At 38.1% G+C, this 24,421-nt stretch overlaps 1 protein-coding gene across 8 annotated transcripts in view; it reads left to right on the top strand.

Moving 5' to 3' along the window:
* Nucleotides 1-24,421, top strand: part of DISP1 (dispatched RND transporter family member 1) — a 227,440-nt gene that overhangs the window by 147,345 nt on the left and 55,674 nt on the right. For 2 of the 8 annotated variants that reach the window (XM_070385465.1, XM_070385467.1), the window contains one exon: nt 16,215-16,740. In XM_070385465.1, the coding sequence (XP_070241566.1) occupies nt 16,215-16,740 (526 nt within the window). Of the gene's footprint in view, nt 1-899; nt 1,370-10,280; nt 10,510-16,214; nt 16,741-16,764; nt 24,410-24,421 lie in introns of those variants that run through there. The other 6 variants (XM_070385471.1, XM_070385470.1, XM_005903732.3 and 3 more) reach the window with 5 other exon arrangements.

Genomic DNA, 24,421 nt, shown 5'->3' with positions numbered 1-24,421 from the left:
TCCTCCGTTGCATGCAGATTCTTTACCTCTGAGCCACCAGGGAAGCCCTGGTATCCTTGTGGCTGTCAAGTGGTCTCTCATTGTGGTTTTAATTTGCATTTCCTTAATAACTAGTGATGCTGAGCATCCTTTTATGTGCATAGAAAAGTCTCTATTCTAAAACTTTGCCTGTTTTTAAATTAGATTATTTGTCTTTTTATTGTTGAGTTGTAAGTTTTATATATTATAATTACTAGCCCCGTAGATATGCGGTTTGCAAATATTTTCTCCCATTCAAAAGCTTTTTTTCACTTTCTTGATAATGTTCTTCAATATATAAAAGTTTATTATTTTCATGAAGCCCAATTTCATCTATTTTTTCCTTTGACTGCTTGTATCACCTTCCCTAACTTTGAAATTGCTATCAATACAGCCCGTTGTAAGAGTTGTTTACACATTTTTATTAAAGTCATAAAAAGTTAGATTTCATGGATTCAGTAAATTATCACTTATTTGCCAGTAGCTGTCATAGGTAATTTTAAAGCATTTATTTGAAGGTATTTGTAAGCTTTTTATGTTGTGACTGTGGAATTTTAAATACTGGCATCAATAGGACCACAAATTTATAAAAAGCAGTGTCAAATTCATTTAACTGTTTTTGTTAAGGACAATTGAAGAGGAAACACTTAAAACTGCTTTAAATAATACTTTCTTTTTTAATAAAGAAGGCTGCCTCTTTGAAAAACTATGAACTTTCTGCCTTAAAAGCAGAGTCTCAAGAGCCATTTGTGAAAGAACACAAGAATCCCCGGAACTTGGAAATAAACACGATTGGTGTTTATTTGTGTTAGTTTAAATGCAGTAGCCCTATGTGTCAGAAAACTGAATCTGCAACACTTAAGTTAGGCTAAGCAAGCAAATAATGTCAGCTAACATGGCTTTAATCTACTAAGTAACTTTAAGTCCAAAAGATCAAAGGAAGTTATAACTAAAAACAGTCCTTCGTGCAATTTCCCTGTAGAAGCAGGAAAAGGCTAGAAATTACATGTCAGCTTCATATCCTGGCTTGCTGACCTTGTGCTCAGATCAAGCCCCTCTGTATGCCAGCTGTTACCATTACGGAGACCTTGCCCCCAGGGGTTAAGTAGGAGAAAACCTCTCCTGTCCTATAGGAGAGCAAACTCGGAAAGTTCCAGCCCCTAACACGCCTAATTCAAAGCAATCTGCGTGTGCTTGTCATTGGGTCTGTCCTGCCGCTCCGAGGAGCTGCTCCTGCGACTCTGTGGTCGCCCTCTGCTGTGCCGTGTTCCTGCGGCCACTGTCGGCTGTTGCTACTGCAGTCACTTGCAGACCAAACCGAACCAGGAACGCTGCTTCTCTTAACAGAAAGGTAATACATTTATTCATGCTTCTGTGAATGTATTTGGGGAGAATTTCTTTTAAAGCTGAACTTTGCTGTGTGCTTCTCAGGTTGAATTTAGAATTCTAGCTCACAGTTTTCTTTCAGTGTAAGCTTTGAACGGCATCTGAATGCATTAAAATCCCTCATGAAGTGTTTTGAATGTTAGTCTAGCACAGTATGGTAAGGTAAGCTGTTTCTTAAGGTTTATTCTAATGTGCTTTCTTTACGAAGTTGGGAAGAAACCTCAGATGTCAAGTTGTTCAGCTGTTTCATGCTTTGAGGTTCTTTTTTAATCACTTCCTAATCAGAAAAGTCAGAAAATAAATGCTTCTCTCATTGCCAGTTGGTCAAAAAATAGATGTAGAATTGTAGGAAGTGCCTTAATCACTTTTTGTGAATTAAATGTTGTAGGAAAATAGTAAAATATTAGCATCTTCCAGCTTTTAAAAAGAGAAGTTGGGAGCTAAGCTTGGGAGCCAAGCTTCCATACCAAGTTTAATTTTTATCAATGTTCGTTTTAAACACAGAGCTTGCTCTACACTCTCAAGTTGTTTTTGAGATGATAAAATGTTTCATGTATTATGTTCATTTTAATGGTGGCAATAATAGCTACGTTATAATTGGATTTATTACCCATCATAGAAAGCAGAATGTATTTGCCATGTTTACTTTTGCTTAAAATTAAAGTGGATGATTTATATGTGACTGGTAGAAAATTTCAAACTAGAGTAACTTGTGAAATATTTTTATGTTTTGTAGCGAAATGTGAAAATTTTCTAAACCAAGTGGGTAAAATATTTGCAGAAACTGGAGTATATCATGCAAATCATTGACAGAACATAAATGATTTTTTCAGGGATAATGTAAAAAATGGGCAGCATACTTTACAGTTTGCTAAAATTTTCTGTAATAGGTATTCCTGTTGAAAGGGAAAGAATGAATATGTCCTGTTTATAAATACTATTATCTTTATCTTAGATAATAGTATTTATACTTAAGAAAACTCCAGTTCCCTTTGATGGCTGGGAAGTCACTAAACTATGTAAATAAACTCTAGAATGTTCCACTGGTAGACAGTGGCTTTACCACTTCCCATGGTTTTAATGTCTGCTGACACATTTCTACTTTTTAAAGTGTTAAACAGTCTTGGCATTATTTTTAAAATATTAAAAAAAATTATTGTACTTTAAAAATTACATCTCTTGATAAACTATCTTATGCTTTCATTGCCAAATCTTGAATATTTTATTGGTTGATTATACTTCATTTTGTTTTAGTATACAAAGATAAGGCAGAGTATTTTTTATGTGTCTTCCATGTTTCATATAGCTTGCATCTTAGACATGGATTATAGAAGTATGAGCATGAGCTGTTTGCATTGATTATGAAAAGTGTGTAATGTTTAAGAGTCTGAAATGATTGACCTACAAAGCAATGTAGTAAAATACATGTTAACCTTTCCTCAGTCCAGGAAATGATATGTATTATAAAATGGATTCGTCCAAAGTTTTAGTCTCGTTCCAGTTGTCTTTTCACTGTGTCTTAAACCACTCAACCCCTTTTTGGTAACGGGGGATCTGCCTTTCAGTGTTTGCCGTGAGTCAGTTCTTTGCCTTTCATTCTGACTACTTTGATTTCTGGGACTGGATCAGAGCCACCCTCAGCAGTACAACCCTTACAGCTCAGTATGGGTAATGGAAGCCTTGACACACTGACTATATGAAGATTTCCGATTTTTCAAAAATTGCAGGTCCTTATCACACTAACACGGGAAAGAAAACTGAATGTTGAGGATCAAGACAAATGAACTGCTTAATCTCTCAGTCTTTTGGAAAAATATAAAGCAAAAGAACTAAATATATGAATAAAGCAAGACTGGAGAACAGGGTGGCCTTTTGTTCTCTCTCCCTTAATTTCTGTTCTTTTATCATTTTAATCACTATTCAACAGGCTCACTTATTTCAGGCTTACATATTAGATTCCAAAAACACTATTCACAGGGAACATGGTAGGTACTTATTATATGCTTGCTAAATAAGGACACTCACCTATTGAACTGAAAAATACAATTTAATTATCTTTGTGAGCAAATGAAATTCCCACTTGAACAATGTAAATGGAATTTCAGTTCACCTAATACATACAGGAAAGAAAACAGCAGAATTCACAAGCATTTATAATGGTAATTTAAGTAAGGAATAGAAAAAGATTTATAAAAGGTGTACCCAGACTCTTGCTAAGGGTTACTTTACTGATCCAATTCAAGTAAGAAAAGCAATCAAAATTTGATGTATTTCTAAGCTGAAAGTAAATCTCAGTGTCCTTTATTTAAGTAAAAAGATGTCTTCAATTGTGTCTCATACAAATACCTTGAGATATGTCTTCCAAGTTGCTCAGTAGACTAAAGGATACCCCTGAGACTTGATTTGCTGAACTCTGCAGGGAAGAACCCATTTGGGGAGCTGCTTGAGGAAATTTGATTTGCTACTTCTCAAACTCACGGAACAGCAGGGAGCGGAGCCTGGTGTCAGATGCTTAGCATTGGTGGGAAAAGCTTAGATAATTCTTAAGTGTAGGATGAAGAAACAACAGGTTACCATTTAAATCAAACAACTTTCAAGCGCTTAATGGTGATTGATCTTAGGTTTTGGCTTTATGAAAGACGTTTTAAAAATTCCTTCACATTCTTTTGCTTCACAGTATGTGGATGTAGAATTTTTGTATTTTGATTTATCCCTGTGATGGTGTTTTCCTTTGAGCTGCTAAATTTTGAGGTTTTGAGATGTGCAAAATATTAAACATTCATGGTGTCTTTAGACTTGATTGTGTGATCTCTGTTCAACAACGTGAGTCAAGCTCAGTCATATGATTCTGTTTCTACTGGGGAAGAGCTGTAGTGATACAGACAGATTGCTCAATGCTTTGTGATTTTAGTTAGAGCAAAATAATTTCAGGTGAAATCTTATGACTTAAAGATAGATCTATCACATCTTGGGGGTTCTGTTTATTACCAAAGCATCTTGTGATTAATTGGGGTTTTTTTGTTGTTAGTGGGATACCAGGCTAGATTAGTAGGTCTGGTGTCTGGAGGCTGTCTGACTCTAGAATTGGAACGTTTAAAATGCAGTCAGAAGGCTTTTTCTTTCTTTTTCCTTTCCTTTTCCTTCCTTCCTCCCCTCTCTTTTTTTTCCTTCTTGCTTTCTTCCTTCATTCTTTCTCTCCCTTTCTTTCCTTCTCTTTTTGGTACAAAGCTTTAGGGAGCATGCTCTTTTAATAGAGAGGGTTGGGACTTCACATTGGAGATTGACCAGGTGTTGGGGAGATATTTTTTTCTTGAGGGTTAAATAAACTTGTTAGTCAAATTGGCTATATTCTAAACTCTATTCAGATGATCATAAGTATGGGCTTGGCCAAAGAGTTCATTCAGGTTTTTGCATAACATCTTATGACCAACCCAGTAATTGAGACCATGTGACAAGTTGTTTTGTATTTCCACAACATTGTTCCACATGAATTTCACACTGTTGCCTCTCAAACTAATGTGTTATTGAGGATTTCTCTTCCTGGCATCCTTGTCCCCACCCTTATAACCTCAAGGGTAACCCAAAAAGAAGTAAAACTAATCCAAATACTATAATACATTCTAACATGAAGTACCAGGTCCAAATGTTTTAGAATATACAATAACAGTCTGCATTTCAAGCAATATTTTCTGAAACAGTGTTGAATATTTTGAGAGTTAGTTGCTTGCACTTATAAATTAATCAGCATTAATTAAATAAAGTATAAATCAGTAGTTCTCAATCCTAGCTGCACATTAGAATTATCTGGGGAGTATTTAAATAATGCTAATGCCCATACCCCATTATAATATGAATTAAATCATAACCTCTGGGACCAGAGCCCTGTGTCTGTAATTGTTTTGTATTACCGAAGTGACTCTAGTATGTAGAAGGAGTTGAAACCACTGTAATAGACTTGTAACTTTGTGAATATTTGTTATATTGATTATGTTCCCTTCAAGACTTGCAGCAGAGTCCAAATGAATGTCTCAGCTGGTTCTTGAGTTAGATAACAACTTTTTAGGGGGCTTTCTAGAATTTTTTTGAAAGACCAGAGATTGATATTTTTTTTTTAAATTGAAGTATAGTTGATTTACAGTGTCGTGCCAATCTCTGCTGTACAGCAAAGTGCCTCAGGTATACATATATATACTTTCTTGTTTTAAATGTTCTTTTCCATTATGGTTTATCACAGGATATCCAGTATGGTTCCCTATACTGTACAGTTGGACCTTGTTTATCCATTCTAAATGTGGTAGTTTGCATCTACCAACCCCAGACTCCTTCAACATATCTGATTATAGAAACTTCTCTAGCTTTATTTTGCATATTTTTAGTTATGCAAATGAACATACAGTCTTCAGATTTAGGGTTAAATTGTTGCAGCATAACAGAATTGAAACTCATCTGAAATAGGAATCTGAAAACAAAAGAATACTTTCTCTTTTTTAAGAGCATTGATGCTTATGGATATAATATTTTTTAAGTGTGGGGAGAAGTGGTGAGTATTTTGTGGAATGATGATTTTGGTGGATGAACCTGGAAAGGAGAGCTCTAAAAACTGCTTTAATAGCTACAGTATAGTGATAGGGCTCTTGAAATGTATTTTTAGATAGAGAAGTGTTTATATTGGAAAGAGAATGTTCTCGACAATCATTTATCCCAGACTATAAAAGATAAACTTTCTTACACCCACATTTCTCTTCTCACATAGACCTGCTACCAAAGGTACATCAAATATAAAACATGAGAAAAATGAGAGTAATGTTTCTACAGCAATAAAACTCCTATCACTCAGTCCTATAATATGAAGCTCAGCTAACTCATATCTAGCAATAAGACTGTTTTCCAAATTCAGGGTCTTCAGATTTGCTATGGCACTATAATATCTTCCGAACATTGTTTAACTCTTATCTGTCAATACAGTTTTGTAAATCTGGGCAAGGGCAAAACTGTATCTGTTCATTTAAATTTTTCTTCTGATTCATTGAGCTGTTTGTAAATATTATGATTGTTGTTTAGTTGCCAAGTCGGGTCCAACTCTTGTGCAACCCCATGGACTGTAGCCCACCAGGCTCCTCTGTCCATGGGATTTCCTGGGCAAGAATACTGGAGTGAGTTGCCATTTCCTTCTTCAAGGGGATCTTCCTGATCCAGGGATCGAATCTGTGTCTCCTGCATTGGCAAACAGATTCTTTACCACTGAGTCACCTGGTCAATGGACATGAATTTGAGCATACTTCAGGTGATAATAGAGGACAGAAGAGCCTGGCATGCTACAGTTCATGGGGTCACAAAGAGTCGGACACGACTTAGAGACTGAACAAAAACAGCAAGTATTATGAATGGTTTTTGTAAAAGTGAAGCATATAGCAATTTATTGGTGCCTCTATCAATATGTATCTTGTGTGTAATCCTATTTAAGAAGTTATATAAAAATGTTAGGTGTATTTCATTTTCAAAGATGTGGTTTGTTATTATAAGTTGAAACTACCTTCTTGATAATATAAAGTTAAAGGAAACAGTGAGTTTTCATTGTAAAAGAATAGTGAGTCCTTGCTTTCAGACTGCCTAGAACTCAGTTTGCTTTCTCATGGTGTGATGGAAAGCATAGTAGTACCTAATGGGTTCTTATGAAATGTTTGTTTAGTAGTATAGATTCTCAAAGGTGTAACATTGTTTCCTTGAGAAAATGGCTTCTGATTTATTGCAGTTTATGATTTACGGGAAATGATATCAATAATGCCTTATTTCTGTAGAGTTCTTTGCAACACATAAAATGCTTATAGGTGATTAAATGAAGATATTTAAAGTGCTCTTATTGAAGGAGAGTTTTACCATAGAAAGTTCATGAACTCAAAGAAAAATTTAATTTGTCTCAGAAGGGAAGAAGATTGTTTCTTTATTTAAGACTACACTTTTTAGTTCCCTAAAAGGACCTGATTCATTGATTAAAGATACAGATTTTGCTGCCAGGTAACAATTATGTTATTTTAAAATAGTCCAAATGCTACATGACAACCAAAATCAATCCATCACCTTGCTTTTTACTGTTTGCATTTTATGATACATGGGTGGATAGCACTTCTTTTAATTCAGTGAAATATGTCTTTCACACTCTTGAATGCTGAATTGTACCATTTAAAACTGTCTTGGGAAATATTGAGTTCAGAGGATGTTTTTCATGTGGACCTTCAGACTGAATTTTATATCAGTATCCTTCAGTGGTCCTATAAAAGCTAGTTGAACTTGGCATTGCCCTAGAAGCATCTTGAGATTGTTAGAGAAGCGTTACTTTCAGAGACATGCTGGTCTGAGATTAAATCCCAGCATGTGATTTGGATTAGTTACACTATATTTTTGACCTTCAATTTTCTCTAAAATGGGTTTAATAAGATCTTTGTAGAGGTATTGTGAGGGAAGTGTCTGACAGAGTGAGATGCTAAAACATACACACACACACATTTGGATAGCCCTTTGAAGGATAATATGTAGTTAGAGACAAAACCTGGCTGGTGTCTTTCCACCATCCAGTTTTAATAGCTCCACTCTAGAAGTTACCTCAGATATTCTTTGTCAATTTCTCTAGTGCATTTAGAGAAGCTATTTATTATCTGGCTATAGCACTAAATATTAATAGGTCATTTTGGTACCAGTGATAAGAAATGAGACCATTAAACTATTTTAGGGGACTGATTTCATATTAAAACAAGTTTGGTTCATAATGAATAGCTGCTGCTGCTGCTGCTAAGTCGCTTCAGTCATGTCCGACTCTGTGCGACCCCATAGACGGCAGCCCACCAAGCTCCCCCGTCCCTGGGATTCTCCAGGCAAGAACACTGGAGTGGGTTGCCATTTCCTTCTCCAATGCAGGAAAGTGAAAAGTGAAAGTGAAGTCGCTCAGTCTTGTCTGACTCTTTGTGACCCCATGGAGTACAGCCTACCAGGTTCCTCTGTCCATGGGATTTTCCAGGCAAGAGTACTGGAGTGGGGTGCCATCGCCTTTTCCGCATAATGAATAAAGGTACTCCCAAACTGGCTTTATACCTGATGTGGGAAAAAAAAAAAAGACTTCAGGTACTTTATATCTGAAGATCCAGTCTTCCTCTCTAGGAAGGAAGGATTCCTATTTTCCAGTATCTAGTACACTTGAAAGAAAAAGATTGTCACATGCAGTTACCTGGGCAAGGTGCTTCAATTCACATATATTACACTAAAAAGATTAAAATCTGATTGGTTGTTATTTGTATGCACACAACAGTTTAGGGGCCTGAAATAAGCCATAATTAAACTTGGTTATCAGTTAGAACTTCTACTATTAAAATTTGTTACTCTTCTCTGTCTTAATTAGAAAAATGGGCCTTTTGTTTCTCTGTTGTTATCTTGTCTGCTTTCATTGGGCATCATTTTGCCATTGCTTAAGCCTAATTCTCTTGAAGCCTTCCCGCCTAGTTGTGTCTTTGCCTTGCTACACAAAGTGTTTTTTCGAACTAGCAGTATGGAAGGTTGGAAGATTTTGTCGCCCCACTCCAAATGGACTATATCAGAATCTACATTTGAAAAACACCATATCAGTGTTGTATATTTTGTCTAATACAACTGTGTTATAGGGAACATCACTCTTCTTGAAAAAGCTGATTGTCTACAATATGGAATCTTGTTTTTGATACAGTCTTGCCATTTATTGTTAAGTTTGGTGTTATGAATCTAATGAAGCAAAGGGTTGTTCTGGATACATTGAGCTTATGGAATGTAGTTTAGCAGAAAGCCCTCAAACCTCAGCATCAGACTTCCTGACCCTAACCATTTGAGACTCTGTACTTCAAGTTTTTCTTTTGCAAAGTAGAGCCATAATGCGTGCCACACCTGTTTTTCTGAGGGCTATTAGGAGGATCAGCTCGAGTGAGATCATGTGTGTGAAAGTGTTTGGCAATACCAAAGAGGTGTGCCATCGTAACTGTTGACGTGGATGAAGACGTTGTTCCTTCAGGCTATCTGAGCCTCGTGTTTGTCAAGGATAGGGATGACTCCGCTGAGTGGTTACTGTGGTAATTGGAACATGTCTTTGTAGTCTCTTACGTGTAGATTTTAACTTGACAGTTTTCTGGCTATACCAGCAGTTCTGGCTTCCAATTGCAAGGAGTTACCATGCAAGGTTTTTGTAACCCTTTTATTAATATTAATAGTAAGATTGCATCTTTTGGGTAGGTTTTGTGTCACTAACTGACTTTAATACATGATATGTTGATGAATAACATTTCCATAATTTCCTCAGTTCCTACTATGATTATATGATAGCATTTTCAATGAGATACTACTCTTAGTCTTAGAAGCAGGGTAATTTCCTTTTATCTTACAGGTGTTAGTGTCCTGAGCCCCAAGCCAGAGTAGGATGTAATTGTTTGAACCTTCTAATATGTGAATTCTGATGACTTTTCTCTTTACATTTCAATATGATTGGAACACCTCTATATTTCTCCTCTGTTTCTCTGTTTAATGCTTATGAAACTAGTCATAGTAATTTTGGTTCACAGATAGCTTTGGTCCAACAAATAATAATTTATGTTTCCCCAAATTTGGAAGCAGTGAAATTGAAAACCATTTTCTAAAAGTTTGTATTCATCTGTTCTTTCTCCTTAGCTAGGTTTTGATTTCCTGCTTTATCCAGTTATTTGATATGTTGTGTAGGGTGTTATCGGAGAAGGCAATGGCACCCCACTCCAGTACTCTTGCCTGGAAAATCCCATGGATGGAGGAGCCTGGTGGGCCACAGTCCATGGGATCGCTAAGAGTCGGGCAAGACTCAGCAACTTCACTTTCACTTTTCACTTTCCTGCATTGGAGAAGGCAATGGCAACCCATTCCAGTGTTCTTGCCTGGAGAATCCCAGGGATGGGGGAGCCTGGTGGGCTGCCATCTATGGGGTCACACAGAGTCGGACACGACTGAAGCGACGCAGCAGCAGCAGCAGCAGCAGTGGGGTGTTATTATAAGACAGCTGATATATACTGGAAGAGAAACAATTTAAAATGTGTCCAGTGAATAGATGACTATTAATCCTTTAAGGTAAAGTAAGTTTGTTTCTGTTCTTGCATTTTAATGATAATTATCTTCTGTTCATTATTAGTCACCATGCTAGAAACTTTCTATGTTGTTTCATTAATATTTTATTACTATGAAGATAGCACATTTATAGTAAAAGTTGCAAGCAGTACAAAAAGGAAAATATGAAAGTCTTCTCTACACTTCCCAGTGCAACTGGGCAGTGTAGTGGGCAGTCTAGTGGCCCAGTGCAACACTCCAGCAGGAAACAATGTTAGCATTTCCCCATATTCTTCTAGAAACCAGCTACGTATATACACTAACCATATATGTGAGTCTTCTCCCCTTTTTCATTGAAATGGATTCATACCACATTGGCTCTTCAGCTGGATTTTATTCACACATGAAGAGGTATTACTTTGGACTTCTTTCCCTGGAAGTAATCCTGATTTAACTCACTCTTTTTTATTGTACAGAATACCAAATTTATGGATATGACAGAATTTAAGTCCCTTATTGATCATTTAGATCATTTCCAGTTTGCCCTGTCACGGGCAGTGGTGCAGTCAACATCTTTCTCTGGACATTTGCGTTTACACATTGCTCAAGGATATCCAAACTGTAAACCCTAGGAGAATTGCGAGTCAAAGGATGAGGGTATTTTACATTTTGAATAGTAATGCCATGTTGCTCTTTCAGAAGGTTACATTAGTTTGCTTTTCAAACAATTTAACTCTAAAAAGAGTAAAGACTTTGAGACTCTAAGAATGTAAATAATTTGACCCAGGTACTCGGTAACTAGTAGAGTCAGCTTTAAAATTTAGACTCATCCAGGCCATTTCTTCTAAGCTACAGATATCACTGATGCCATTTTAAAACATAGTTTTGGCTTTGAAACTAGGAAGCATCATTTCATGTTTTTTAAATATTCTCCTCACTTAAGCAATAATAATAATTCTTTCATTGTAAATACATAGCCTTTTATGGTTTTAAATATATTTTTACATTCTCAGAGTAGTCATATGAGGTGGACATTGATTTGTATCCTGATTTACACTTGTGAAGAACTGAGGCCCAAAGAAAAAAAATCTTAAATTTTAAAATGTAATCAAAAGATGGTCCTTGGCCCAAGGCCATATAAGCCTCAGAACCGGTAAAGCACTCAGGACATAAAAATGCTAGTAGAAAGGTTGAAAGAGGAGGTGTGAGATTAGTGGCTTTGGGTATATTGATATTGGCTTGTTATACTCATGAACAACAGGAAAGGCACTAAAATACTTGCTATCGGGCCTCACCACACCTCAAGCCAGCGCCTCAAGAATAGCTTTCTTTTGGCAATCCCTGTGTGTTATGGCCCTGGGGAAAACAGGTGATTTCAACATAGCTCTTCTAAAGTCATTCATTATATTTGATCCAAGACTTATTTTAAACTTCCACGGTAAATAATAACTGTCACTGCATTTGTAATCACATAGCATTACATTTATCACAATAGTTCCTTTTTATGACGTTGAATCTTCCTCTAGCTCATCTCTTGCGCTGTTCTTTCTGACTCTGATCGAATTTTTTTTCACTTGTTTCAGTGAAGAAACTTCGGTGAAAGTTCTAAAGAAACAAGGTCTTTCTCTTTGTGGCCTTAAAGTCAACTCTTGACTTTAGGTGGAAATTTTGCCATTGTCCTGGTCACCTGAATTCTTACACAGATACACTAATTGAACTTAATCTGTAAACATTTCTGAGAACAATTTTGTGCCAGCTTTTGCTTTTTCATCATTTTTAACATAATCTGCAACTTATTTATAAAGGCAATTTGATTGTTCCCAGTTTATGCTTAAAGAAACTGAATCTCAGAAAGCTCATGTGAGTTACTTCAAATAAAACCAAAGTCATAGTTCAATTATTCTTTACTATCCACTCATACCTACTTCATTACAAGAAGTCTCCAAGTTACCAAACAAGTTATGTTCCAAAAGTTCATTTGTAAGTAAGTTATTTGGCACTTGAACTGCAGTTTACCACACCGCTAGAAAAAATGTTGTAAATCGTGATTAGGTCCTTTGGCTGACCTGCAAAAATCTATTTAACTCTTATGTAACTACAAAATGATGCTTTGGCAATAAAAATAAGAGAGAATGATAGCTGTCATTCTTGTTACACAGAAAAAGAGAAATTATTTTTTCTGATGAGAAACAGAGTCAATGAGAAGACAGGGAAACAGAGACATTTTGGAGCGTCTAGAGGGGGTCTCAGGGTACTTTCACGAGCATTCAAGGTTGAGGTCACTCTGTCTGAAGGTCAGTTTCACTTGAAAACCTTGAGGATTTTTGTTAGATACTTCTCACTAGCCTAACTCACCTGATACCTATGATTAGCGGCAGTAGGACTGATTGAATTAAGCCAAAATAAACTCTCTGAAATGATATTAACCCACCTAGTATGGTCAGACGGAGAAGGCAATGGCAACCCACTCCAGTACTCTTGCCTGGAAAATCCCATGGACAGAGTAGCCTGGTAGGCTGCAGTCCATGGGGTTGCAAAGAGTCGGACACGACTGAGCGACTTCACTTTCACTTTTCACTTTCATGCATTGGAGAAGGCAGTGGCAACCCACTGCAGTGTTCTTGCCTGGAGAATCCCAGGGACAGGGGAGCCTGATGGGCTGCCGTCTATGGGGTCGCACAGAGTCGGACACGACTGAAGCAACTTAGCAGCAGCAGTATGGTCAGAAGAAATCAGTAGACCAGAAAAGAGTATTCCTATTCTGTCTGTCTGTCTTGATAAAAGGGCCAAGAGGAGGTCCTGATTTTCTCAGCAGATCTCATCAGCTCCAGTAGCTTGGCTGAGGTCCATAGAGGAGTCTTGGGAACATGAGTCATGGGTAAAGGCAAGAGAAAGCATGTGCCTTCCGTGATTTCTCTAGAGCATTTGTACGAGAGTTTCTGATGCTGAGAAATGACTACATTTTTATCTCATCAAGTGATTACTTCTTACATTTTCTAGGTGGTCTTTCACTTAGCCGTGAAAATAAACATCTTAAATTTCAGTTAACTTTCTATGAAGTCCAGTGCCTTTTTAGATGGCCCTTGATTAGTATGTTTTATCATTTTCAGAACATTTGCACACAGCTTTTTGTTTTGTTAACAACAGAAGAAAGGATATATCCTTCAGTAAATGGAAACTTAAGGGCGCAGATATTGCTGAGATGGCAGATTAAGAAAGAGAGAAAATTAGAGTCTGTGCCTCCAGGATCAGTTTAGGGCTCTTAACCAGTATCTACAGTGTCTTCCCACTAGTTGGATAATACATTTAACTACAAATGCTCTGTGTTGGGGATATCATTTAGATGTTTTTTAGTGGGTATTTATACCTGGAGTGATTTAACTGAAGGACAGGGCATTTTACTACAATTCAAAATCTTTCTCAGTGGTCATTACAATAGGAACTTGGGACTGGCAGACCACTTTCAAAAGTGATGGTAAGGCTGATGAGAGAAGTAACATCTACTTGATTTATATATATGTTTGATATTTATAAATGGTTTATCTTTTCCACTAAAATCATGGGGTTGCAGAGTCGGACACGACTGAGCGACTGAACTGAACTGAACAATGATGTTCCTTGGAAGAATAGCTGTGCCAAACTTAGACAGTGTTTTAAAAAGCAGAGACATCACTTTGCCAACAAACGTCTGTTTAGTCAAAGCTATGGTTTTTCCAGTAGTCATGTACTGATTGAGAGTTGGACCATAAAGAAGGCTGAGCACCAAACAATTGATGCTTTCGAACTGTGGTGCTGGAGAAGACTCTTGAAAGTCCCTTGGACAGCAAGGAGATCAAACCAATCAATCCTAAAGGATATCAACCCTGAATATTCATTGGAAGAACTGATGCTAAAGCTGAAGCTCCAGTACTTTGGCTATCTAATGCAAAGAGCTGACTCATTGGAAAAGGCCCTGATGCTGGGAAAAATTGAGGGCAAGAGGAAAAGAGGGCAACAGAGGATGAGATGGTTGGATGACATCACTGACTCAATGGACATGAGTTTGAGGAAACTCAGGGAAATAGTGAAAGACAGAGAAGCCTGGTGTGCTGCAGTTCATGGGGTCACAAAGAGTTGGACTTGACTTAGCAGCTGAACAACCACCACAACAAAGAGTGTCTTCTGGGTATTAGTATTCAGATTGAAACATTATGCATTGTTCTGGCATTCTCTGCTCAGAAAGGTCCCTCTTGAGTAGTTTATAATCTGGGTGAAAACATGCATAGGAATCGTCCTCATGAGTGATGATTTCTTCTGGTACCTGTGTGTCTGCCAGAGGTGGGGAGGGACTGGAGAGAGATTTCTCCTGAAGTTGTTTTGTCTACTGAGAAGAATGCTGTGCCAGAAGGGTTAGTGAGCCAAACAATGGTTTTCTTTTTTATTCTTGGCATCATGTGTAGGTCAAATAAACCAATAGCATTTGATGACCCATTTTTCTTACTGCATTTCCAGATTTTGTATGTGTGTTGGTCAGAAGGTGGTAAAGTAAGAAAGAAGGTTGTTTTTGCTTTTGTTTGTTGACCAGGCAGAAAAAGATGTTACTGGTAATTTGAACACTAATTTTTCCTTTATATTTAAGGCCTGGACCCTTTGATGGGAAAAAATTAATAAAAAAATCTCATTTGAAGCAAATCCCAGCCATAGGACTATTTTTCTTACATGCAAGCAATACTACCCTATAGGACATAACATAGAAAACAAGTTAATAAGATCATGACAACTTACATTTATTATTTTTTTTTTAGCATTATATTTGTTTGTTTAGGGGATAAAACTTTTGCATCTGATGTCTTGGTAGCCACAATTCTTAGCTTAGCTGATTGGTTTCTATTTTCTTTTATTTATTCTTATTCTAAGACCTAAGTGACTTAGACGGGAAATCATATTTCCTTGACATTTTTAAAAGATGTAAGACATTCTTAAGATTATTCACATTATCTTAATCCACACAACTAATTGCCCTCACGAATAATCACCTTCGCCCTTCATTTTGCCTGTTGTTTCTGTATCAGAACACCTCAAGCATGATATTATTGAAAAGCTAAAGAATGATATTGGTGAAGTAAATAGTAAATGTCGTGTCCGACTCTTTGCGACCCCATAGACTGTAGCCTACCAGGTTCCTCTGTCCATGGGATTTTCCAGGCAAGAATACTGGAGTGGGTTGCCATTTCCTTCTCTAGGAGATCTTTCCAACCCAGGGATAGAACCCAGGTCTCCCACATTGTAGGCAGACGCTTTACCATCTGAGCCACCGGGGAAGTCCCCTCTCTATTCTACCACCTCCCCACCCCCATCCTAAAATATTCTAATTCTTTTTTTTTTTTAATTTATTTGATTACATCTCGTCTTAGTTGTGGCTCGCGGGCTCCAGAGCATGCTCAGTAGTTGGGGCTACAGTCCATGGGGTTGCAAAGAGTCGGACATGACTGAGCGACTAAGCACACGGGGAGGAAGTGGTCAATGGGACAGGAGAGGGGTTCTGCCTGGTGTGGCTGGGAGGAGACAAGAGGAGGGCTAACTTACCAGCTGGTTCTGTTGCACGCGTGGCAGGGCTTCTGCTAATGCTTTCACAACTCCTGCAAGAACCCTTGTTTTCAAAGAGCTGTTTTAAAATATTTTTCCTGTCTTTCCTACATAATTGTCTGCCTGACTGTAAGTGGTTGATTTTATATCGTTTTCTTTCTTAGGGTCAGGAAACTGGAGCATGGCTATGAGCAACGGAAACAGCGATTTTATGGTTCTGAGCAATGGCAGCATCGCAACCAGAGCTACCACCCCTACTCCCCTCAGCCCCTGTGATGGAGACCCTGCAGCCCAGCAGCTCGCATCCAAAGAAGCACCCAGAACAAAAGTGAGTCCAAATGGATGCCTGCAAGTTAATGGCACTGTTAAATCATCCTTTCTGCCTTTAGACAACCAAAGAACGCCTCCGGTGTTACCCCAGTGCTGCCATCCTTGCCCATACCATCACCCTTTGACTCCCCATGACAGTCACCAAGAGTGCCATCCCGAGGCTGGCCCTGCAGCACCTCCTGCTTTGGCCTCCTGTTGCATGCAGCCACACTCAGAGTACTCTGCATCTCTCTGTCCAAACCATTCACCTGTTTATCAGACAACGTGCTGTCTTCAGCCCTCTCCATCCTTCTGCCTGCATCATCCGTGGCCTGACCATTTTCAGCATCAGCACGTGCCGCAGCACATAGCCAACATCAGGTGAGTGGTCCACAAGGTTTGCTGGACTTTAGCATTTGACTAATTTCATGTGAATGTGACTGCTTGTGTTGATTTCTCCAAAAGGAGGAGAAAATAATGTATCAGAAAAAGGGAATTAATGAAACTGCTTACTTTGTGGATTGTGTGAAGGCTGTTAAAATGCAAATGAAGTATTATTCTATTTGTTTTATCCTGTGACTTCTTAGTCAGTTAAACCCTCTCTTTCTTTTTTTCTTATTGGTGAGCTGGTTAGGTGTCCCTGCTAGGACTTGAAATATAAAGTCCAGTAAAAGGTTTTATTGTCAGTAATTTTATTATTAAACATGGGAGATGGATATATTTGTGATGAGGCTGCCTAAACAGGAATCCTTTTTGCTACTATTGATAGTGATCAACATTTATGAAAAAGAAGTATAAAACCAAGTGCTTCATTATAGCTGTACTCACAGTTTCTATTCAAATGGTTTGGCTGACTATGTAATATATTGAGATGATACAAAAGCAACAATTTCTTTCATAGCAGGTAGGAGAAGGCAATGGCACCCCACTCCAGTACTCTTGCCTGGAAAATCCCATGGACAGAGGAGCCTGACAGGCTGCAGTCCATGGGGTCGAGAAGAGTCGGACAAGACTGAGCAACTTCACTTTCACTTTTCATTTTCATGCATTGGAGAAGGAGATGGCAACCCACTCCAGTATTCTTGCCTGGAGAATCCCAGGGACGGGGGAGCCTGGTGGGCTGCCATCTATGGGGTCGCACAGAGTCAGACACGACTGAAGTGACTTAGCGGCAGCAGCAGGACCTATAAATCTGTAGCATAGGACTTTTAAAAAAATGTACTTTGTAAAATAAAGCATGTTCAGACCTGGTAGGTTGAAAAATACTAGAAAATCTCTGCCATTGCCAGTTCTCCTTCCTATCTCAGGCCATGATTTCTCTGATATATGCTTTCCAGCTTTTTTTTTTCCCATGAGTAAGTTTAAAGTCACACACACTGCAGGTAAGCAATCATAACATAATTTATAAAATCCTAAGTACTTAACAGAGACCAAGAATTGTATTTTTTGGTAGTAAAAAGTCTTAAAAGAGCTAGAAGAGGACATTCTCTTTTAAAATTAGGGTATGATTTTTATACAGGGAAATGCATATATCTTAAGTGCATGGTTTGATCAGCTTTGACTAATGTATACAGTAGTATAATGCATACCTCGGTCAGATGTAAAACATTTCTGTCACCTCAGAGAGTTCCTTTATGCCACTGCTTAGCCTTTCCTTCTCTCTTCACCAGAAGCACTATTCTGAGTTCTGTTACCATAGATTATTTTGTTTGCTTTAAAACTTCATATAAACAGGATCATCGGAGAAGGCAATGGCACCCCACTCCAGTACTCTTGCTTGGAAAATCCCATGGACGGAGGAGCCTGTTAGGCTGCAGTCCATGGGGTCTCGAAGAGTCGGACACGACTGAGTGACTTCACTTTCACTTTTCACTTTCATGCATTGGAGAAGGCAATGGCAACCCATTCCAGTGTTCTTGCCTGGAGAATCCCAGGGATGGGGGAGCCTGGTGGGCTGCCATCTATGGGGTCACACAGAGTCGGACACGACTGAAGTGACTTAGCATAGCATAGCATAAACAGGATCATACAATAGGTACCCTTTTGTATCTGATAATTTTGACTCATAACCTTTTTGAGACTATCTAATTGCTATGTGTGTTACTTTCCCTTTTTATTCCTAAGTAGTAATTCATTGTGTGCAGGTAGCAAATTCACTTATAGGTAAAGGAGTACAAACTTCCAGTTCTAAAATAAATAAGTCATGAGGATGTAACGTATGGTGTGGTGACCATAGTTAATAATACCATATTGTAAAGTTGAAAGTTGCTAAGACAATAGATCTTAAAAGTTCTCATCGCAAGAAAATTAATTTGTAAATATGTGGTAATGGATGGTAAGCAAACGTAATGTGGTGATCATTTTGCCGTATATGCAAATATCGAATCATTATGTTGTACACCTGAAACTAATGTTATATGTCAGTTGTATCTCAATTTTTTTTTAAATCACATCCAGACAGGGATTAAGTAATAAATACTTTGCACTTTTACCAGGTTTTAGATGCTGCTGAGATTATCTGGTTTCAGTCCTTTGAAAAGAGAGGAAGAGAAAGGTGGGGAAAAGGACAAGGGATGGGAGAGAGGGCGCGGGGATCCTCTGCAGCATGTTTCTGCAGTTGCTGAATAGTTTTTTCGTATCAGATGCGAGAATCTTTTAGTTTATAGAACTACGATGAAAGCACTCACCGAAGCCGTTTCTTAGAAGATTGGTCCTGACAGCATTGTGTAGCATCGCTAGTTTCAGACTCTTTCCACTTTGAATGAAATAGTATAAGTGATTACTTTTAAAATTATATGGTCATAAATATTGATATTTTAGAATCATAAATTATATGGTTTCAGGGTGAGATGATATTTTGAAGCTGATCCCTCCTTTAAAAACTGTCACAAAACAGTAGAACAATGGGCAAGAAAACAATTGTTTCAACATGACAGACGTATCAGTACTTTCAGCATATCAGTACTTTCAGGATTCTGATTTAACATTTCTCAATGATCTAATTTTAAAGGAATGAAAGTCCTATATGCATATGACTTTAAATACAATGGTATTAAAAAAACAAACTGATTTTTTTAAAGTACCATATTTGCCCATCAGGAAAAACTGTAGAATAAACTGGAATATTATGTGAAAAAATTTTCATATAAGAATTTTATCTCAAGAATTTGAACCTTTTGATGAACCGTTTATAACAGACATAGAATTTTTCAAAGATGCCTGTGAAGGAATGGTATGTGTCCAGTTGTGTATAGTACATACTTTATTGTAAAATTTGTGCTTCCAGAAAGTCTTCCCTATCTGCTACATTTATGTATTTAACATGTATATAGTCAGTAGTATTTACTGAATATTTACATGTGCCAGGTACCAAAGATATAATTCCAAATGAGATGAGACTTTTTTCCCATCATAAAACTATAAGCTAGTAGGGAGGGAGACAGAAAAGCAAACAGGCAGCTACAGGCAGCTCTTATCTCTTATTGTGATATGAGATACCAAGAAGGGATGAAAAATAAAAATGTTACAAATGGAGAAGAGGTGGTCTGGTCGACAGTGGGAATGGTCTGTGTAAAGACTTACAAAGTGGTGTGAACCCAACTCCAGCATGGTTGAGTATGACTAGGCGCTGGAGGAGAAAGTGTACTAGCAAGGGGAGAGGTATACTGGGACTAAATCCTGAGGGGTGTGTGAATCACCTGAGATTTCTGGACGGTATCCTGAGCCAGTGAGAGGCAGTGTGGATGTTTGTGTGTGCATGACTTTTTTATTGTGAAAAAAATATGCAGAACATAAAATGTATCATTCGAATCATTCCTGTGAGTACAGTTCAGTCGCGTTAAGTACATTTGCATTGTTGTGCAACCGTCACCACCATCCCTTCTCCAGAACATCCATCATCTCCCCAAACTGAAACTCCGTACCCATTAAACAATAATTTCCCATTCTTCCCTCCCCAGCCCTTGGCAACCACCATTCAACTTTCTATCTCCATGAATTTGGCCACTCTAGGTACCTCATATGAATGGAATCATACAGTATCTGTTCCTTTGTGACTGATTTCACTTAGCATAATGTCTTCAAGGTTCATCCAAATCGTAGCATGTATCAAAATTTTCTCCTTTGGAAAGGCTGATTAATACCCCATTGTATGTATATACCGCATTATTTTCATCCACTTATCTGTCAGTGGACCCTTGGATATTGTGAACAGTGCTGCTCTGAACGTGGGTGTACAGATACCTGTTTGAGTTCCTGCTTTCACTTCTTTTGGTTACATACCCAGAAGTTAATTACTGGATCATGTGGTAATTCTGTTTAACTTCTTGAGAATCCACCACACTGTTTCCACAGCTGCTGGGCACATCCTTGCCAACACTTGTTCTTTTCTGTTTGTTTTTTTTAATTGTTTTATAATAGCCATCCTAATGGGTGTGACATTATAGATTTTTAAGCAGAAAATAATTCAGATTCATATTTTAGAGAGGTCTGTAACCTGCATTGTGGAGAGTAGATTGAACTGGGTCAGGACTGTCGTAGAGAGAAAGATCTTTAGAAGCCTTTTTGCAGGTGAGAGAAGGTGATGACTTGATCCAAGATTTAGAAATAATTTCACACTAGAAAGATTTATGAGGTAGAATCTACTAGGTTTGGTGAGCCACTGGTTATGGGGGAGGAAGAGAAAGAGAATCACAGCTAACTTGCAGTTTTCTGGTTTGAGCAACTAAGCAGGTAGATGGGGATGCCAGTCACTAAAATGGGGAGGACAGAAGAAGGCTTAGCAAGCAGAGCTTCTGGGGTTGGGGCGGGGGTAGTGACAATGGGAGAGTGCCGTCCTTTGAGCTTTCTTGAAAGAATAAGGATGCTGCGTTATACGTGGCAGTTACACTGAGGGTAACGATACTGTTGGAGGCGATCGGAGGGTGAAAACTGGAGGTTTAGACTCAGCCCAGCGTGCATGTATTTGCAGCACTGTACTGTGGACAAGGCACTAAGCCAGCTGCTGTGTCTGTCGTTCCCAAATCAGGAAGACATCCACGGAAACAAATGCGGATGTGGATATAGCTGCTGTGTAAGAGCAGGGCAGTTTGGGATAGAATACACAGGATGGTCTAACTAGGAAATTCTGAAAATGACAATGTTGTGTGATACTTTGCTGCCTTTTATTAGTTACTCTACCCAACACTTTTAGGACAGTTATTAGAACAAAGATTCTAGAGGCTGTTCCTCTACCAGGAATGCTGATTCTCTAAATCTTTTTATTTTCTTTTTGTGATTTCTTGCATGTTGCTATTTTAAAAATTGATACTCTCAAATACTTGAATATTCAATTAAAGTTATTCAATTAATGTTTGAGATGTACTTCTGACTTGATAATAGTATAGAATGTTCACATCACTTTAAGACTATCCTAAAGGTTGACAGCCTTGTAGTAAAATTATGTATAGATGGAAGATCCCAGATACTTTCAATTGCTATTCCTTTTAGGACCTACAAATACACCCACCTGGTTGGTATTTTAAAGTTGTTACTTGTTTATAAAGTACTTAAGCCACATAGAATGTCTTAAAAAGCCAATCAAATAGAAAGTATAATTTTATGCCAGCTCATTTGCCACCTCCTTTCAGTTGTTCATATTCTCCTTTCTCTTTTCCCCACCTTCTGTACTACAGTAGATTTCTTTCATTGTTTCTTGACTCTCTAAGCTGTAATAAATCTTTCTAAGAGATTCGTTATAGTCAATCACTCGTGTGTGTTTTTTTTGCTGTTTTTAAAATTATCTGTTAATCATCTGACTGATTAAGATCATTGCAGGGGTCACATTTAGTATATTCTCTTTTGATTCTATTTATCACCACATATTAAGTAGTTCAACTTAATCTCGTTTTAAAGCTTCTGGCTTTTTCATGTATAGATTCCTGTCCTCATGCCCATCAATCAGCTGATAATGTGACTAATTGAGAACACTCAGGATTATTTTTTTAAACTTTTTATTTTGTATTGGTATAGCCAATACACATAAATGTACAATAAATATATTTATTTGTATAGCCGATTAACAGTGCTGTGATAGTTTCAGGTGAACAGCGAAGGGACTCAGCCAGACATATACATGTATCGATTCTCCCCCAAACTCCCCTCCCATCCATAATATTGAGCAGAGTTCCACGTGCTATGTAGTAGGTCCTTGTTGGTTATCTACTTTAAATATAGCAGTATGTACACGTTTATGCCAGTTTCCCTAACTCTGCCCCCATCCTTGCCTCCTGGCAACCATAATTTCATTCTCAAAGTCTGGGAGTCTGTTTCTGTTTTGTAAAGAAGTTCATTTGTATCATTTCTTTTAAAGTCTACATATAAGGGATGTCATGTGATACTTCTCCTTCTCTGAGTTACTTCACTCAGGATGACTATCTCTAGGTCCATTCATGTTGCTGCAAATGGTATTATTTCATTTTTAATGGCTTAGTAATATTCCATTGTATGTATGTACCACATCTTCTGTATCCATTCCTCTATCAGAGAACACTAAGAATTTTAAAAAGGCAGATAGTAGTCTCTCCCTACCATGAGACGGAGCCTATATCCACAAGTCCTAAACCTAGTTGATTATCAGTATCCACCAGGGGAATTAAAGAATAAGATAAGTATGATAATAATGAGAAGTTTAGCTTGCAGTAGAAACGATAAAGCATTCAGGAGTTCAGAAGTGGGAAGGATTCCTGTAGGTTGATAAAGTTAGGGACAGTCTGACAAGAGAGAACTTGAGTGACCCTTAAAGGGTGACCGGGAAGGATAAAGGGACTGCCTGCATAGTGCAGAACACAGAAGGTGGTGGGGAAGACTGGACGGGGGAAGCACACAAAAATAAAAGCCTACATAAGGAAGAGTAAGGAGAACAGGATGGCTGGGGTGAAGGGATCATTTGTACTGTCAGGAGGGACAGCTTTTCCTAATTTTACATCCCAAGTACAGTCAAGTCCTCTAAAAGGCTGCATGGTAATGATCTGCTCTTTATCCTCAGAGCTCTGGAAAAACCTCTCAGGAGCCAGTCACATTCCATGTGTGCTCACTGAAGCGAAGTTTTGAATGATTCATTTGGGAATCTTCTTATTGCCGTATTAAAGTGAAAGGGTAATGGTATTATGACAATTAATAAGGAGTTCTGCATCCAAAAATAGCATACAAGATTTCTAATCTAAACTATACTTACCTTTTAATTTGGTGTTGCAAAAAATGTTCCTGATGTTCACAGAGGGCTGCATAAAGGATACTTGGCAATGACCAATAAACTCGTTATCATGGTAGGGAACCTGTGATAGTTTTGGGTGCCTGCCAAATGCATTTTTATTTCTCTGAGGGTGATTTCATAGACAGATGGTCACTTTGAATGTTCCCCATGGCACTCTGGAGGAATTAGGGCTATACCGAGTTAAGAAGACTTGGCACAGAGGGGGACCATGGAACCCTACCATTAGTTCAGCCCCTGAAAGGTTAAACAAACATTGTCCCTACCTCCACATACATTGTGACTATATAATTTTTGTAACCTATATTTCCTTTCTCCTTGAGTTCTTTATTAGTTTTCCAATTTCAGACTTGCTTTTCTCCGAGGTTTTCTTTTTGTTTCCCCTTAGGGCACTAGTTACTTTCTCTGAAGGGAACAATTTTTCCTAAAAAGTAAGACCTGAGAATTCTTGTATTTGGTTAAAAGAGATAGAATCTACCACTTGGAATCTGGTTCCTTTGTGTATGTTGTATCATAACGTCCAGGGGTTAAATTATAGACCTGAGCACCATTTTCCGAAGGGTCTTACTTTGCCGCACCTGGCCTGCAACGCTCCACCCTCCCCCTTCCCTAAGCCTGCCAATGATGTTATTTTAGTTAGCTAGGAAATTTGAACCAAAAGTCCCTCTGAACACTTCATCAGCAGTGTAGCATGAACTTGGCATTGACACAGATCCTGGAATCTCTGATTTGCCCAGATCACCAGACTCAGCTCAAATGGCTTTTCTGAGATGTTGGAGCAATGAGTGGAGAAATTTCAAGGTTAGTTACTCA

The sequence above is a fragment of the Bos mutus genome, chromosome 16, assembly GCF_027580195.1.
Source record: "Bos mutus isolate GX-2022 chromosome 16, NWIPB_WYAK_1.1, whole genome shotgun sequence".
Lineage (NCBI taxonomy): Eukaryota > Metazoa > Chordata > Mammalia > Artiodactyla > Bovidae > Bos > Bos mutus.
The sequence above is the reverse complement of the archived record's forward strand: the minus strand, read 5'-3'. Positions and strand labels throughout refer to the sequence as shown.